General features: G+C 36.7%; 1 protein-coding gene across 1 annotated transcript in view; it reads left to right on the forward strand.

Annotated features, from left to right (window-relative positions):
- The window catches only part of COG5 (component of oligomeric golgi complex 5), a 338,885-nt gene that overhangs the window by 246,785 nt on the left and 72,669 nt on the right, over positions 1–19,431 (forward strand). Inside the window, exon 14 of the mRNA XM_063098584.1 lies at positions 1,031–1,130. Within this exon, the coding sequence (XP_062954654.1) occupies positions 1,031–1,130 (100 nt within the window). The remainder of the gene's footprint in view (positions 1–1,030; positions 1,131–19,431) is intronic.

The raw sequence follows: 19,431 nt of genomic DNA on the forward strand, positions 1-19,431 counted from the left end.
TGGCTGGTGTGGGGATTCAAACCCTTGACCTTGTTGTTATAACACTGTGATCTAACCAGCTGAGCTAACTGGCCAGCCCCTTGTATATAAATGTTAAAGAGGCGTCTTTCACATTCCTCAGTGTAACTTGACAGTACTATAAGCAAATATAATCTGGAACTTGAAGCATATTTATGGTAGTGTTTAATAGAATTTAAAAGTGGACATTAATAAAATTATGTCTCAATACTATATGTAAGAGCATTTTTATCACACATAGTATGAACTAGTATTGTTTCAGACTCCTTCAGTTTCATTAAAAAGGAAATCTGGTAAGTGCCAAGATTTATTCTGCTACTTTAGAGATGATACTTACTTGTATATGGGTTTTCTTGCAATTTTTATCTCCTAGTATTCTTTACATGGTCTTGTAAAAAAAAAATTTTTTGGGGGGGGAGTCAGATCAAATGTCTCCAATGCCAAAATTGAAAATAAGAATGACAAAGGAGTACTTTAAGAATCCAAATTTTAAAAATTTTGAATTATAGCCCTATTATGCTTTTGATATATTTAAAAAGCTACCCTATATGAAATAGCATGAATTGGCATAATTTCTACAGAAACTGAGTGCCACGTGTACTTTATATTTTTAGCCTATGTCCCTCCAAGGTCATAATTTTCATTCAAGAGCTGTCATTTCCTTGCAGATGTCTGTGATATGCAGTGCCTTTAATTGCACTTATTGGTATTAGCCAGAGTGCTACTTTAAAAATCTGTACACAATTTACTTTGTTAATCACAGACTGAACCCACACATGACATGCTTTTATTAATGAGAAACTAGTCATTAACAACGACATCTCAGAGCACTTTTCCTCATGCTGAATTTAGGGGGGAAAATGAAACAATGCAACCAATTCTCAGATGCAATCAGTTAAATCTACGAAAAGAATCACCACCTTGCTTACTGGGTTTAGTTTTTTATGTTGCTCTTCACTTTGTTGATGAACTGTTTTGCTAATAATAAAAAATCTGTTTTTGTTTTCTCTAGTGAACTAAATGTAGCTGCTGTTGATGCAAACCTTACATTAGCTGTGTCAAAAAACGTGGCAAAGACCATCCAGTTATATGGTGTAAAGTCAGAGCAGCTTGTAAGTGGTACCCTTATCTGTAAACTTTAATGATTTTGTTTAAAATTACTAATCATATAGTACTTGACTAACTATAAATACTGACTTGACTAAATATTAATTTACTGGCATCTTTGCTTTGGTGAAAGTTTTTAACTTTCTTATGAATTTAAACCAGAAAAAAAATATATATCTGTTAATAAAAAGTGGCCAACCTGCCTGTTGTTGTCATAAGAGGGTACTTCAGAAAGTTCATAGAAAAATGAAATTAAAAGAGTGTACAAATTTTTACATGAACTTATTTTTTAAGAGGCCCGAACAACTGTATTTTCATGTCAACTTTGGCTTTCAACTGCCCAAGAGGAGGGCAGCAGAGGTCAGCCACAGAGGAAGGCCACAGAGGAAGACTGGTTATCCCCCAGCCATTCAGCCTTCCAACTCCAGGCCAACGAATGACCACCCAGGTGGGGTCAGGACCCAGGGTGACCCCACAGGCTTTCCATGAACTTTTTAAAGTACCCTCCTACTGTTACCTAGTTCTTAAACTGTTAGTAAATGATCAGAGGAAGTGAAGCGCTTAAAATTGTAACGGAAAAGTGTTGATTTACTTTCTAAAGATTGCAGCACTAGAGAATGGAAGTTTAACCCTAAAATTATTCTATTTGAATGAACTGTTTGCATGCATTTAAAATAACAGCTACATAACTGAATCATAATCTTAATATTCTATACATTAATGTTTTAAAGTTAAGCACACACATGTAGCTAGTTTATATGTATGCTAACTGAAATCTAAAGAAAATATAATATTCAATATATTTTTAACTATCATAGATGTATTAATTCTAGAGAATGTGCCAAAATCTGGTATCTTCACCTATTGTTTTTTAAAATTAATTTTTTTTTTTTTTTAACATTCTAAGATGTTGCAGAGCAGTGGGAGGGGGAGGGGAAGAGGGTGGGTAGGAGGGGGATGGGGTGGTGGTGGTGTGGGGCTGGCTCACGGATGACTCCTTCATTGGCCTGGTTGCAGAGGGCAGGGGTGTGTGGCTGAGGCCCGTGGGCCACCCTCCACTCTGACTTGGGAGCCTGGAGGTTTGCAGCAGCGGCTTGGTTTTTGCTGGGCTGAATGTGAATGTTGGTGGGTGTGGCTGAGGCCCTTGGTGCCCCCAGCTCTGACCTGAAGGGTTTCCAGCAGCAGCATGCTAGTAGCTGGGCTGGATGTGGACATGGGGGCTTCTGCCTGAGGCCCTTGCCCCTCTGCCAACCCAGGCTTGGAGGCCCAGTTGGGGGCGGGGGGGGCTTCCAGCTCTTTTACATTTTATAGGTGTTCTTTGGTGGTGTTAGACCTTTACTAGTTAACATCAGAACTTTGTTTCTGATCTGTGGGTGTTTGGGGTTTTTTTTAAGTTCTGGGTTGGATTATTAGCTACCCCCACCACTTAAACTCTGCATTGGAATTAATTTGTTGTCCTTTGCTTCTAAAATGGGGGATCTTCCCCTGGGGACCAGCACTTGAGCCCTGTGGTTGCGCTAAATTGCTGCTTTTCTGCTGATTCCCTAGGGAAGGCTTTTTGTGCAGCTCAGGTTTTAATTGTTGACCTTGTAAGCACTTCTGGGTCTTGTGAGTTCTGATACTACTGGGTTGTGTGGAAACTCTAGTTTAGGCCTAAGTCTTTTCAGCAAACTGCACCCGTGATGGTTCTATATTCCTGACCAGTCTCTACTGAGTGGGCCTGTGCTGATTAGGGGGCAGACCACCTGTGGTGCTGTGCCCTAATGTTCCCCTGGTGGGCCAGTTTCCCCCATCCCCTGCACTCCAGACACTTCCCAGGATGCAAGCCATGTGCCAGTTTCTTGCGATGACTCACCAGCCTTTGAGTGGCTCCTTTTTTCAGTTGTCTGTGGCCCCTCACTCATACATGGGTCCACAGGAACTCTGTCAGTGGTCTTGCTAAACTGGGGGCCACCAAGGCCATCCTCTCCCCTGCAATCTCCAATCAACTTCACACAAAGGGCACAGCTGCGGTTTTTGCCAGCTCTTGTTCCGTGTGCTCATCAGGGCCAGCCTTGAAGTTGTCAGAGCTCAAAACAGTTGGAGTGGTCCCATCTTTCTCTTACCGTGGCTTTTCCCACCTTCATGAACTCCGTAGGTCTCTCCTCCTCTTCCCCTGAGCTCTAGCGACCCCATCTTGGCAGTGTTTGCTTCTTAATAGTTGTAAATTGGTTGATTGAGGAGAGAGTTATGCTGGGAACCATCTATTCTGCCATCTTGATACTCTCTTTTGGGCAGCTCATTTAATCTGCACAGAGACCCTTTGAGACTCTTCACCTATCTTTAGAGAAGTACCAACCACATTTTTGGTTTAGTCTCTGACTATTCCTAGTTGAGACATCATAATAGATCAAGTAATCAGTTTTAACCTATATACAAATAGTTCCAGCTTGTTCTAATAATTTTTAAGATAGCTTGGTGGCAAATTGAGCAGAAGGAATTTGCATAAATTATCCCTAGTGGTAGTAAGCCTATTATGAGGCTTTCTACTTTCAGTTACAGTGAAATTTATTTATAGCCCATATTTATTTTACTAATATGGTGCTATGTTCCATTCAATTGTACTTGTAGCCTTGACAGATAAGTTAGAAGCATCTTTTTAAATCTTTTTTATTGAAAAATAGCCATTGAAAAATAGCATAGATGATTAATGTTTCTCTGAAACTTTGTTTATGTATGCTTTATTATAATGTTTATTGCTTTTAAAAAAACATGGTTTATTGCTATAAATAAAACTGTATTATATCTAGTAGAGTTTAAAGTAATTCCTGAAAATATCAGGAAAAAAACCCTTATGAGATAGTTCCACCTAGGAACAACATTATAAGGAAGAGCCGGCATATGTATAAGAAGTATTTTGCTTTTTGAAATGAAAGCCAGTGGTAATGGGAATGTGTGACTTCAATTAATATAATAATGTCAAAAGGCCTTGACAAAATGAAAATAGATCATCAAACATTTGATTGAATTGATACTGTTGGTCAAATCGTCTATGGCTGTAAATTATTCACGCCTACCTAACCTATAATGCTAATAATTAACAGAAAGTCATTGACTTTTTTCACATTTTAATTGAATTTTTTTACCCCCAAAATAATTTTACTTTACAACTTTTTCATGTATAAAGAAAGCCTAAACATTAAATAAAATTACAAGGAGCATCATATGCTTCATTTTAAAATATATTATTTACTAATGACTTTAACATTTTGATGTCAATGTTTATTTCTTGGCTTTTAATAACACCCTTTCTGCTATTACTCTCTGTTTTTTAACTTGACATGTTTTGGTCTTGATCTTTCTATATTCCTATTTACTTTAGAATAGTTTCACTGTAAACATTTAGAGGAAAATAGCCAAATAGTAAGTCTTCAGTAAAAGAAAGACTTGAAACAGATTTTTTTGGGGGGGCGGGGGAGGGAATGGGAATGGCTGACCAGTACAGGGATCGAACCCTGGACCTTGGCGTTATCAGTAGCACATTCTAATTAACTGAACTAACCAGCTAGGCTGAAAGAGATTTTTTTTTTTAACTTTTTATTAAATTAGAATTGATTATACATATTTTGGAGGTTCAACGTTGACATATGTTCATCAAATCAAATCAATATTACTAACATATATATTATTACAAATCATATTTATTCTTTACGCCCCTTGTCCAATCTCACCCCATCCCCCTCCCCCCGCCCCCCTCTGTTTACCCTGGATTTCTTTTCTCCTTCTGCAAGAATAATCATTACTCTGTTGATTTGTTGCCTAGATGATCAGTCCAATGCTGAGACGTGTGTTCAGGTCCCCCAATATTATGATAGAGCATATGGTTCTTCTGTCACTCTGAAATGGGCTTTGTGGAGAGAAACATCTTCTTTTCTTTATCTCTGCTGGTGACTCTCCTTGTGTCAATGTACTCCAGTGGCTGGCAGACCATCTGCAGGGTGGTTGTGGTGTCTAGCCACTTTCGCAGCAGCCATGGTTATTGTGGTGGCTGTGGTGGGCCACCCACAAGGAGGTGATGTTTTTGACATGCTCCTTGGCGCAGGCAGTGTGCCAGGTTGTGGGGGGGGGGGGTCCGGTCCCCTTCATGCCTCGGGTCCCCACGCAGGCCCCAAGGTGCTGGTGTGGTGTGCCAGGTCGTGAGAGGGGAGTCCAGTACATGTCTCCATGCCTTACGTCCCAGAGTGGACCACAGGTGCTGGTGGTGTCTCTCAGCTGGAACTAATTTTTTTGTTCTCTGCTTTCTTCTAAAGTGGGGGAACTTCTTGTTGGGCCCAGCACTTGAGCTCTGTGGTTTAGCTAATTTGCTGCTTTGCTGCTGCTTCCCTAAGGAAGGCTTTTTGTGCAGCACGGGTTATAATGGTTGACTTTATTTGTACTTCTGGCTCTCCAGAGACCTGGTGCACCTGGATTGTGTAGAAACTCTGATCAGGGCGTGAGTCTTTTCATCAAACTGCAACCCATGCACTTCTGTATTCCTGACCAGTCTCCTCTGAGTGGTCTATGCTGATTGGGGTGTAGAACAGCTCTCCTTGCTGTGCCCCAGTGTTCCCCCAGTGGGCCCATCTCTCCTATTGCCCATGCTGCAAACACTTCTCGTGGGATGGGCCGTACATTAGTCCCTTGTGATGACTCAGCAGCCACTGAGTGGCTCCATTTTTTCAGTTGTTGTGGCTCCTCGCTCCTATGTGGGTCTATGGGAGCCCTATTAGTGTTCTTGCTGGCCTGGGTGCCCTCTTCTCCCCTGCCACCTCCAAGCAACTCCATCCGAAGGGCACAGCTGTGGCTTTTGCTGGCTCCTGCTCCGTGTGCTCAGCAGTTCCAGTCTTAAAGCAGCCGCAGCATGAAATGGTCAGAGCAGTTTTTTCTTTCTCTCATTGTGGCTTCTCCTGCCTTCATGCACTCCATATGTTTCTCCTCCTCTTCCCCTGAGCTCTAGTGTCTCCAGCTTGGCTGTTGTGTTGTTTTTTTTATATACTTGTAAATTGGTTGATTTCTGGGAGTGTGTGACCCTGGGGACCGTCTAGTGTGCCATGTTGACCAGAAGCTGCAGCCAAAAGAGATTTTTAAGTAGAATAACTATTCTGTCTATAAATGGAAATATTGACTTGAGATTTGGTATGAAAACTAAATCTGTAAATGGGGATTCTTTTTATAGATGAAAAATTTAAGCCTCGAGTACACAAGGTTGAAAAATGCTAGAAGTCAGATTATTAATGGAATGTTCAAGCAGTGAGGTAAAGGAAATTTTAAGGACAACCATGCTTTCAGAAAGGGTGACTTGAAAATACAACCTTAAATGTAGAATGAATAGCTTTTCAGAATCCTAAATTTATTTCCTTAAAGTTTAGTTATAAAAGTTTCTTGGCTGTCAGAACATTTTACTATACTTAATGAAAGCTTTGATTCACATCAGGAAAAAGGCTGATAAAAGGATTTTTCAAATTAATTGTTTTGGGTATAACATATGAATTACATAAAGAGTACATATATATGCTCATAATAATAAACCTGAAATTATTTTTATTATTGCACATGCATTTCTTTTTTAAGGCTTTTCTGTTATTAAGCCCCAAAGGTATGTGTCATATAAACCTAAATCTCTACAGGGACAAAACCTTAAACCCTTTTTTTCTGAATCTGAAGTGGTAACAGAGGATCCATTTTTTTAAGGGTAAAGTAATGCCACAAAAATAACTATGATTATTAAGCTTTTATGCTGAGTCAGGATTGTGCCAGGCCATTTACATGCACTATCTCATTTATTTCACAACAATTCTGTGAGATGGAAATATTGATGTCTGCTACTACAAAATGTGTAACTTGAGTCTGAGGAAGGTTAGTAGCATGACCCATATACGTAGAGACCGTAAAAGTAGAATGCCAGTGAGCAAGTGTTGAAACTGGCAGTCAAATCCAGACCAGACTCTAGACCAAGCTTTTGAAACCCTATTTCTGACCTGTATCTTGTATACAAACACATCTTATGTTTTATTTAAGAAAAATTGAGATTGTGCTATACTTATTGTTTTGTGATTTGCTAATTTACTTTACAATATGACGTAGAAATCAATTTAATATGACATAGAGGTCTACTTTAAAGTGTGCATGATATATTTTATTTATATGTATCACAGTTTAACCTCTATGCTCTTAATGCATAGTTAGATGATTTTGTAGTGTAATTTTGAAATAACAGGGATTACATGTGAGCTCTAAGCAATAGAATGAACTTTCTCTAATATGTATTTAAGTATGTATCATGTGAATATCAGCTTTGTAGGTGCTCTTTGTAAAAATGAGATGAGTGTTTTAAAAATATTCTTAATTTAGAAATATTTATTCATTTGTCTTGACAGCAATTGTTAAGTTATTTACTGAATAGAATTTTGTATTCAAAATACACAATTAAACACCTATAGGTATATATATCACAATATTTTATGATTGAAGTGAGTTAATTATTTAATGGTGATGTATTGGTGATTTGTTTGTATAGTCCGAATGTGACCTTTAAAAGAAAATGTCACTAGACCTTGTAATGGAAAGTTTGAATCAATGTTTTCCTTGTTCTCATTGTGTTAAAAAGAAATTAAAAGTTCAGAACATGAGAACTTGTTATGGCACCTTTATAATTAATAGGCTTGCAAACTTTTGTGATATCAAAATTATAGGCAACTTTACTAAGTATTCCTTGTAAAAGATGAATTAGTAGGACATTTTCCAACCATAGCTATTTTCTGAAGGTTTTAGGGAATGGCTTCTACAACCATAGCATAAATGTCAGATGTTATGAACTATGAGAAAGTAGATTGGCATTTAATTACGTTGCAGACCACTTGAAACAATAATAGGAGTGACATTTAAAGGGAGGTTTCAACTTCAATGCAGGTCAGTAGCTATGTATGAGGTCACTAGGGTTTTTTCTTTTAAAGCCTTTATAAATATACACTTTATTCTTTGTATAATTTCATAAGTAATTTGGAGACTAGACATTCCTGTAATGGAAGAAATCCTACATGTATAATACTTAAATGATGGCATAGAGACATATGAATTCAATTTTTTTAGTTTTAAAAGCATTATTTAATGGTGATTTTAATATCATCTACATGGATACCACTTCATGTAGTATTATATGGTAGTAACTTTTGTTGTTAATATTCAAATAAAAGATCAAAAGAAATATGAAATCACTTGGAATAGTTTTTATACTATGTGCAAACAGATGAAACATATCCGGTGGGATCTCTTGTACCAAATGCACTTTAGCTATAATTCAAACATACCTATCCCTTTGGATTACCTACTTTCTTGATCCTTTAGGCAGCCTTTATTCTTTCCTACCTGTGTTCTTGCATCGGACTATTTTAGGGTCATTCCTCCTTTCCTTAAGATAACTTTCTGTCCAGGGTTCAATCCCTGTACCATACAGCCACCAAAATAGCTAGCTAGCTAGCTAGCTTTCTGACTTGCTTCCCTGACTTGTAAGAGCTTGATTTTCTAGGGGCTGTGCCAGGTCAGTAGCAGATGGACTGTCATGCTTGTCTAAGAGTTGGTTAGCCATATTGAAGGCAGAGAGCAATGGCAAGATATAATTATTTTCATTAGAAAATATTTACAGGGGAAAGTAAGACATTCAAAGTTGTCAGTTAAAGTCTTTCAAAGTCTCTATACACAGAACACTGTGTAACAGACAACAACAAACCCTGAGTGGCATACAATAACTTTTTATTGCTCAGGGTTCTCAGGTCAGATGGGGTGCAGCCAGATGGCTTTGCTGATCCTGGCTGGGTTTGCTCCTGTGGCTGGCTAGCTGCTTTTCTAGAGTGGCCTTAACCATAAGTAAGACTCTGCTCTGTTCTTCCTATCTCTAATCCTGCAGCAGACTGTCCTGTACTTATCTCATGCTTGGGACAGAGGCACAGTAGAGAAAATATCCCCAGGGGTCTGGTTCACCAAACAGCCTATCCACAGTGCAAAATTAAATAGCAAAGAATGTGTATGCAAATATGGGGGGGAAGAATTGGGACTCATTATGCCATCTGTTACAAAGCCAAATTGGGAACATGGCAACAATAAAAAAAGAGAGCTCATGAACTTTTCTTTTTATTCCCAAAGATGTAATCTCCCTACTTGAATCCTAGCAATATGTATTTGTTAAATTTCTATGCCATTTGACTCCCAGCTTCATAGCCAAAGAGAAAAATGTATTGCTATGATAATTTACTTAACGATTTTAATTCATGTTAATATTACTTTTAAAAAATCTTGAGCCTCTTTCTGTATGATTTCATTTAATGATAGATGCAGACCCCTTATCACATTCTCTAATCTTTGTCCTAAACCTGTTTTTATTACCACATACATAGGGGTAATATTCAAATATTTTTTCTATTCTATTTTTTATCTTCCTCATTAAAAAATATACTTTTATTTATTTTTTTCATTTTTTCCAGAATGTGGAGTTTCTGAGTAAACAGAATACTCTATATCCACCCCAGGAAATATGAGTATTAATTAGAGGCATGAAAAGAAATTGGGCAATTGGATTTTTCTCCATAAATCTTCACTACCATGTTAGCACTTCAGTACCATCAAGAAGATTTTTAAAAATATGTTATTCAGCTTTTTCAGTTCTAGTTAAGAGGGTTACTTCCAAATTAAAAAAAAAAAAAAAAAAAGGATTAGTCTGAATTACCTGTCAATTTTTTTTTTTAAAAAAAACGGGAACTGAAGAGCTTTTATATCTTTTCAAGTATATTAGTGATAAAGTAGAGGTTTTAATCCTATCATATTCCAAGGTATGGGATATAATTAATTCCCTCATGTATGCTTCAGAATTATACTATTTGAAAGTATATTTCAGGGAGAGAAAGTTGTCAGCATTTAGTCAAAGTTAGTCTGTGGTTCACTCAGAGCACCTTCCTCCCTAGCATACACGGACATACAAATACACATAACGATACACAGCAATGCTTACAAATAAGATCTGAAAAAAACCTGCATTTACTACATCAGACTGCTTTAGGTATCAGCCCGATGTGATGTGAAGCAAGATTACCTTGCAAATGGAACCAAGGCCAAAACATGCTCAGGAATTGGATCTGCAGCATCCCAGAGTAATAGATTCTCTCAGCCACCAGCATTGATGTGAATCTGAATTGGAGAGCTGTGGTAGTAATGGGGAGAAGGAGGCATGATTAAAGGGGCAACTATAAGCCCCCCAGACACCCTGGACAAACTGAGAGAGGAAGAAGACATACAAACGCTTCCTTTTAAAAATTAGAATACAAACTAAAATTCAGTGCATTTGGGTATAAAAGAGTTCCTTTGCATCTTTCTGGTTATCTTCTACTATATCAGACACACAGCACACTTTTGGGCAGCTAACCTTTACTCTGCTAGAATGAGGTTGTGCCAGTTTAGAGTATTTTCTAATACATATGTAGGGAAAAAAATGTGACATATGGAATGATTTCTCTCTTTGATGGGATTTTGGGGGGGGCGGTGGCGGCTGGCCTTGGTGTTACAAAACTATGTTCTAACCAACTGAGCTCGTTGCCCAGCCCCTTCTCTCTCTGTGATGGGGATCAAGAAAATCCTCTTTCTTTTTCCTTCTTTTGGACAATCTGTTTAGCATTTTTCAATATTTGGGGATAGGAATTATTAATCTAGCCGGTCAGTGAATAGGTTTCAGGGGATCTGTAAACCCCAGGAAATTATAAAATGTTATGATATCTGATTTGTGAGGGGGAAAATGTTCCAACACATTTCAAAGAGGTAACTAACTCCTTCCAAAATAACTGAAAGATATCTGTAAAATCCCTTAAATATTTGGAAATTAAATAGCACACTTTTAATTGACACATGGGTCAAAGAGGGAAAACTTTAAAAAATATTTTGAACTAAATAAAAATAAATACATTTAGATCCGCATACTGGCCAGCTGCAGTGTGAAGAAAGTACAACATATCAGCATTTGTAGGATGCAGCTAACTCAGGGAAGTTCAGAGCATTAAATGCTTATATTGCGGATGAAAAAATCTCAAATCAATAATCTTATTTTCCATGTCAAAAACTAAAAAGAAAAAGAGCAAATTAAACCCATAACAAGGAAAAAGAATGAAATAGTAAAGATAAGAACAGAAATCAATCAAGTTGAAAGCAGAAAATCAATAGAGAAAATCAGTGAAACCAAAATCTTGTTCTAGAATTATAAATGACTTTGCTAAAATCATCATAACACAAGGTATAAAAAAATTAACTATTTCTATTAACCAGCTACTAATAGAAAATAGCATTTATTTTTAAAAACACTGTTTATAGTGGCAGCAGCAACAGTTTGTGGAAAAATAGAAATAAAAGATTTTGAAGTACCCTTGTATATTGGGTGATTCAGTATTGTAAAGGTGCTGATTCTTCCGAAATTGATCGATAGATTCGATGTAATTTCAATAAGAATTCTAACAGTTTTGTTTGTTTTTTACAGAAATTGATAAGTTGATTCTAAAATTTCTACAGAAATGCAAAGTGTCAAGAGTAACCAGGACACTTTTAAAAAAGAACAATGCAGGAAGACTAGCTCTACTAGATAACAGGATTCTTCATAAAGCCACCGTTAAGAAAGTGAAGTATTAGCTCAAATGTAGACAAATAGAACAGTGAAGAGAAACAGCCCCACACATGTACTGTGTGAGCAGTGGGAAAAGAATATGTAATGAATCTCTAGGACTTAATAAACTGATCTTAAAAAAAAAACTTAAAAAGGACACAGATCAGGAGTTGGAATGTGGAAATGCCTTTTTTTTTCTTCCTAAAGTTTTACCAAACAGCCACCTTTCCCCACTTTAAACATCCGAGAACTTCCTAAGATACATTTACTGAAACTAAATGTAAAATGTTATGTTTTGGAAGCTTGGAGAAAGAGAGAGAGAGAGAGAGAGAGAGAGAGAGAGAGAGAGAGTGTGTGTGTGTGTGTGTGTGTGTGTGTGTGTAAGAAGACATCTTTTCTTGGTCTACATTTCTTATTTTCACTTTCTGTTACATTCCATATGTAAGCTCTCTCTTTACTAAGAACCCAATATGGTTGGGAAATAGAATTTCTAACTGTAATCATTCTAATAACCTTCAAAGATTAACAATAACAAGGAATATTGAACTCTGGGGAATTCAGATCCCCTTACTTTATTTCTCATGAATTCACAAAAGATACATCTTCCAGAAAATGTTGATAGTGTGGGAGTTTTTTACAAATTAGTGAGAGAAATACTTTGTAGTCTTGAAAGATTTTTATGTACTAATTTGGAAAAGTGTCTAAAATATATTGTTAGGCTACAAAAAGTAGGTAAAAATAGTACATTTAGTAGTCTTGTCTGTAACTAAAATAGATATATAAATACGTGATGTTTTATACTTTTTGTTTTGTATTTTTTTTTCCTATGGAAGGCAACACAGAAAATTGTTAGTGTATGACACAGTGGAGAATGAGAATAAGGATGTGGAAAGAAAACTTGTTTTTCATTCATGTCTTCCAGTTCTGTTTCAATTTTTACCATATGCAGGTTTTTAGAAGAAAAAATAATTTAATTAGCACCAAGAGGGGCTGATCACCCTGAATGGGTCTGAGGAAGTAGGTATAAATGGCCTTAAAAGCCAGCTGAAGTCTGGCCACTACTGAAGCAGTTTGTGTTCTGGACTTTGGTTGTATCACTATGAAGTTATGAAGTGGCACCATCAACCCCATATCCTCCAGTTCTAAGGACTATGCTTCTTCAACATTGCTTACATGGCTGATTCTTTCTTTTTTTTTTTTTTTAAATAAATTTTATTGTGTAAAACACAAGGTATACAATGTGAACACAGTGTTATGGGATTTATAGGTAGTAAAAAGGTTACTTATAGTGAAGCAATTCAACATATCCATCATCTCACAAAGTTACACATTTTTTTTGTTTTGTTTTTGTGGCACGTGCAGATAAAACTTACTTGTTTAGCCTGAATCCCATGTACACTATAATTTTGTTACCTATAGTCCTCATATTGTTTGAGAAGCTCTGCACTGTCCTGGAATTTGCCTTCTGTGCCCTTGCTCATCAATACTAGAGCATCACTTCCACACCTGAGAGCTTGTTAGCAATGCAGAGAAGATTGTAGTTCAAAGCCATTCCCAGGTGATTCATACTCAAGTTAGAATTTAAGAAGCACTGGCCTGTTTATCTCATCCAGTTTTTTTCTTTTTAGTGAAATTATTGTAACTTATTTTTTAAAATTAGTGAACAGCAATATATTCTCACGGTAAAATATTTAATAAGGAAAAGGAGAAAACAATCTTATTATTTGAGATTATGTTCTTTTCAGTTTTATTTCTGTGCATTTACATACAGGTTCCCAGCAACACACAAAATTAGGTAATTCTCCACAAAAGGATCATACAGGACATGCTATTTTGTAACTTGTTTTGTTTCTTTAGTTTATTTTTAAATTTTTTTTCTTTTTTCAGGATAATTAGTATATTCAACATTACACAATGTAATAATTTTGGTGGACCTTTACCAATTTCTTGCTAACCCCCATCCCTCTCCCTATTTCCCACCTCTACTAGCCTCAGTTTTGTTCTCTCCTTTTAAAAGTTCAACAAATTATTGTGATTGTTGTATCTTTCTTTTTCTTTTTTATTTGTTTACTTTTTTATCTCCCACTTATGAGTGAGGACATGTGGCATTTCTATTTCCATGCCTGGCTGATTTTACTTAACATAATTTTCTCCAAGCTCATCTATGTTGCTGTAAATGGAAGAATTTCTTTCCTTTTTATGGGGGAGTAGAGTTCCTCTGTGTATTACATTTTCCTTATCAAGTTGTCTGTTGATGTACATTTAGGTTGGTTCTAACTCTTAGCTATTGTAAATAGAGCTGCAAAAAACATGGGAGTACATTTCCCTTCGACATGATGACTTCCGTTCCTTTGGGTATAAACCCAGCAGCAAGACTGCAGGATCATATAGCAGTTCTGTCTGTAGTTTGAGGGACCTCCATATCGTTTGCATAGTGGCTGCACTAATTTACAGTCCCACCAACAGTGTAGGAGGGTTCCCCTTTCTCTGCTTCCTCAGTAGCGTTTGTTATTCTCTCTTTTTGATAACAGCCAGTCTAACTGGGGTGAGGTAATATCTCAATGTGATTTTGATTTGTATTTCCCTGATGATTAGTGATGTTGAGCATCTTTTCATGTGTCTGTTGGCCATTTGTTTATCTTCCTTTGAGAAATGTTTATTTGGCTTCTTAATCTTATCGGATTACTGTTAAATTGTTTGAGTTCCTTGTGTATTCCGGATATTAATTCCTTATCAGATGCATAGTTTGCGAATACTTTCTCCCATTCTGTAGGTTGTCTTTCGCTGTTGTTTCTTTTCCCATGCAGAAGGTTTTTAGTTTGATAAAATCCCTTTTTTTTCCCCTTTCCTTTTCTTGCCTGTGCTTTTGGAGTCTTATTCATAAAGTCTTCACCAAGTACTACTTCCTGAAGTGTTTCACCAATGTTTTCTTTTAGGAGTCTTATACTTTTAAGTCTTATATTTAAATCTTTAGTCCATTTTGAGTTGATTTTGGTTTATGGTGAGAAGTATTGGTCTAGTTTCGTTCTTCTACATATGCATGTCCAGTTTTCCCAGCACCATTTATTAAAGAAGCAGTCTTTTCCCCAATGTATGTTTAGTTGCCTTTGTCAGAGATCAGTTATAAGTATGTGGCTATAAGTATGTGGGTTGATTTCTGGGTTCTCTATTCTGTTCCATTTGTTCAGGTGTTTGTTTTTATGCCAGTACCATGCTGTTATGGTTGCTATAGCTTTGTACTATAATTTGAAGTCAGGTAGTGTAATGCCTCTGGCTTTATTATTTTTTTTCCTCAAGATTGCTTTGTTTGATTGGGGTCTTTTGTTGTTCTGTGTGAATGTTAGGATTGTTTTTTCTGTTTCTGTGAAGAATGTCATTGGAATTTTGATGGGGATTGCGTTGAATCCATAGATCACTTTAGGTAGTATGGACATATTTATAGTGTTGATTGTTCCAATCCAAGAGCATGGACTGTCTTTCTCTCTTTGTGTCCTCTTTAATTTCTTTCAGCAGTGATTTGTAGTTCTCCTTGTAGGAATCTTTCACCTACTTGGTTAAATTTTTTTCCTAGGTATTTTTTTTCTTTGGCAACTATTGTAAATGGGATCACTCTCTTGATTTCTTTTTCTGCTAGTTGGTTGGAGTATAAAAATGCTGCTGATTTTTGCATGTTTATTTTCTATCCTGAAACTTTACTGAAGTCATGTATCAGCTCTAAGAGATTTTTTTTTTATTGTTAACATTTTTTTTTTTTAAATTTTATTTTGTCGATATACATTGTGGCTGATTACTGCTCCCCATCACCAAAACCTCCCTCCCTCCTCCCTCCCCCCTTCCCCCCCAACAGTGTCCTTTCTGTTTGCTTGTCGTATCAACTTCAAGTAATTGTGGTTGTTATATCTTCTTCCCCCCCCCCCCGGTTTTCTTGTGTGTGTGTGTGTGCGTGTGTGTGTGTGTGTGTGAATTTCTATATTAATTTTTAGCTCCCACCAATAAGTGAGAACACGTGGTATTTCTCTTTCTGTGCCTGACTTGTTTCACTTAATATAATTCTCTCGAGGTCCATCCATGTTGTTGCAAATGGCAGTATTTCATTCGTTTTTATAGCTGAGTAATATTCCATTGTGTAGATGTACCACATTTTCCGTATCCACTCATCTGATGATGGACATTTGGGCTGGTTCCAACTCTTGGCTATTGTAAAGAGTGCTGCGATGAACATTGGGGAACAGGTATACCTTCGACTTGATGATTTCCATTCCTCTGGCTATATTCCCAACAGTGGGATAGCTGGGTCGTATGGTAGATCTATCTGCAATTGTTTGAGGAACCTCCATACCATTTTCCATAGAGGCTGCACCATTTTGCAGTCCCACCAACAATGTATGAGAGTTCCTTTTTCTCCGCAACCTCACCAGCATTTATCGTTCAGAGTCTTTTGGATTTTAGCCATCCTAACTGGGGTGAGATGGTATCTCAGTGTGGTTTTGATTTGCATTTCCCGGATGCTGAGTGATGTTGAGCATTTTTTCATATGTCTGTTGGCCATTTGTATATCTTCCTTAGAGAAATGCCCACTTAGCTCTTTTGCCCATTTTTTAATCGGGTTGCTTGTTTTCTTCTTGTAAGGTTGTTTGAGTTCCTTATATGTTCTGGATATTAATCCTTTGTCAGATGTATATTTTGCAAATATTTTCTCCCACTCTGTTGGTTGTCTTTTAACTCTGTTAATTGTTTCTTTTGCTGTGCAGAAGCTTTTTAGTTTGATATAAACCCATTTGTTTATTTTTCCTTTGGTTGCCCATGCTTTTGGGGTCGTATTCATGAGGTCTGTGTCCAGTCCTATTTCCTGAAGTGTTTCTCCTATGTTTTCTTTAAGAAGTTTTATTGTTTCAGGGTGTATATTTAAATCCTTAATCCATTTCGAGTTGATTTTCGTATATGGTAAGAGGTATGGATCTAGTTTCATTCTCCTGCATATGGATATCCAGTTATCCCAGCACCATTTGCTGAAGAGGCAGTCCCTTCGCCAGTGAATAGGCTTGGTGCCTTTGTCAAAGATCAGATGGCAGTAAGTGTGTGGGTTGATTTCTGGATTCTCTATTCTATTCCATTGGTCAGTGTGTCTGTTTTTATGCCAGTACCATACTGTTTTGGTTATTATCGCTTTGTTGTATAGCTTAAAGTCAGGTAGTGTTATGCCTCCAGCTTTATTTTTTTTGCTCAGCATTGCTTTGGCTATGCGTGGTCTTTTATTGTTCCATATAAATGTCTGGATAGTTTTTTCCATTTCTGAGAAAAATGTCTTTGGAATTTTGATGGGGATTGCATTGAATTTGTATATCACTTTGGGTAGTATGGACATTTTCACTATGTTGATTCTTCCAATCCAAGAGCATGGGATATCTTTCCATCTTCTTGTATCCTTTCTAATTTCTCTCAGCAGTGGTTTGTAGTTCTCATTATAGAGATTTTTCACCTCCTTGGTTAACTCAATTCCTAAGTATTTTATTTTTTTGGTGGCTATTGTAAATGGGCAGGCTTTCTTGATTTCTCGTTCTGCATGTTCGCTATTGCAGAAAAGAAATGCTACTGATTTTTGTGTGTTGATTTTGTATCCTGCTACTGTGCTGAAATCATTTATCAACTCCAAGAGTTTTTTTGTAGAGGTTTTAGGCTGTTCGATATATAGGATCATGTCATCTGCAAACAGGGACAGTTTGACTTCCTCTTTTCCAATCTGGATGCCCTTTATTTCCTTCTCTTCTCTGATTGCTCTGGCTAGTACTTCCAACACTATGTTGAATAGGAGTGGTGAGAGTGGGCATCCTTGTCTAGTTCCTGTTCTTAAAGGAAAAGCTTTCAGCTTTTGCCCATTCAGGATGATATTGGCAGTTGGTTTGGTATATATGGCTTTAATTATGTTGAGATACTTTCCCTCTATACCTAACTTATAGAGGGTCTTTGTCAACAATGAGTGCTGAACTTTATCAAATGCTTTTTCAGCATCTATAGAGATGATCATATGGTCCTTGTGTTTGAGTTTATTAATATGGTGTATCACATTTATTGATTTGCGTATGTTGAACCAACCTTGCATCCCTGGGATGAATCCCACTTGATCGTGATGAATAATTTTTCGTATGTGTTGCTGTATTCTGTTTGCTAGTATTTTAGTGAGGATTTTTGCATCTATATTCATCAAGGATATCGGCCTGTAGTTTTCTTTTTTGGTTATATCTTTACCTGGTTTTGGTATCAGGATGATGTTTGCTTCCTAGAATGAGTTTGGGAGATTTGCGTCCATTTCAGTCTTTTGGAATAGGTTTTAAAGAATCGGTGTCAATTCCTGTTTGAATGTTTGGTAAAATTCTGCTGTGAATCCATCTGGTCCTGGGCTTTTCTTTGTTGGGAGCCTTCTGATAACAGCTTCAATCTCCTTTATTGTTATTGGTCTGTTCAAATTTTCTACGTCTTCATGGTTCAGTTTTGGGAGCTTGTGTGTGTCCAGAAATTTATCCATTTCCTCCAGATTTTCAAATTTGTTGGCGTATAGTTGTTTATAGTAGTCTCGAATGCTTCCTTGTATTTCAGATGAATCAGTTGTAATATCGCCTTTTTCATTTCTAATTTTTGTTATTTGAGTCTTCTCTCTTCTTTTTTTTGTTAGCCATGCTAATGGTTTGTCAATTTTATTTATCTTTTCGAAAAACCAACTTTTTGATTCGTTGATCTTTTGAATTGTTTTTTGGTTTTCAATTTCATTCAGTTCTGCTCTGATCTTAATGATTTCTTTCCATCTGCTAACTTTAGGTTTCGATTGTTCTTGTTTTTCTAGTTCTTTAAGGTGAAGTGTTAGGTTGTTCACTTGCCATCTTTCCATTCGTCTGAAGTGAGTATTTAATGCAATAAATTTTCCCCTCAATACTGCTTTTGCAGTATCCCACAGGTTTTGGTATGATGTATCATTGTTTTCATTAGTTTCAATAAACTTTTTGATTTCCTGCTTGATTTCGCCTTGGACCCATATGTCATTAAGTAGAATGCTGTTTAATTTCCATGTGTTTGTATAGTTTCCAGAGTTTTGTTTGTTATTAATTTCTAGTTTTAATCCATTGTGGGCTCAGAAAATACATGGGATAATTCCAATTTTTTTGAATTTATTGAGACTTGATTTGTGACCTTATATGTGATCTATCCTGGAGAATGATCCATGTGCTGATGAGAAGAATGAATATTCTGAGGTTGTTGGGTGGAATGTTCTGTAGATATCTGCCAATTCCAATTGGTCTAGAGCATTGTTTAGATCTTGTTTTTCTCTACTGATTCTTTGCATAGATGATCTGTCTGATATTGATAGTGTGGTGTTCAGGTCCCCTGCTATTATGGTATTAGTGTCTATTTCCTTCTTTAGGTCTAATAGAGTTTGTTTTATAAATCTGGCTGCTCCAACATTGGGTGCGTACATATTTATGATTGTTATGTCTTCTTGATGGATCAGTCCTTTTATCACTAAGTTGTGTCCCTCATTGTCTCTTTTTATGGTTTTTAGTTTAAAGTCTATTTTGTCAGATATAAGAATAGCTACTCCAGCTCATTTTTCTTTTCTGTTTGCATGGTAAATCTTTTTCCATCCTTTCACTCTTAGTCTATGT

The sequence above is a fragment of the Cynocephalus volans genome, chromosome 6 (genome assembly GCF_027409185.1).
Source record: "Cynocephalus volans isolate mCynVol1 chromosome 6, mCynVol1.pri, whole genome shotgun sequence".
Lineage (NCBI taxonomy): Eukaryota > Metazoa > Chordata > Mammalia > Dermoptera > Cynocephalidae > Cynocephalus > Cynocephalus volans.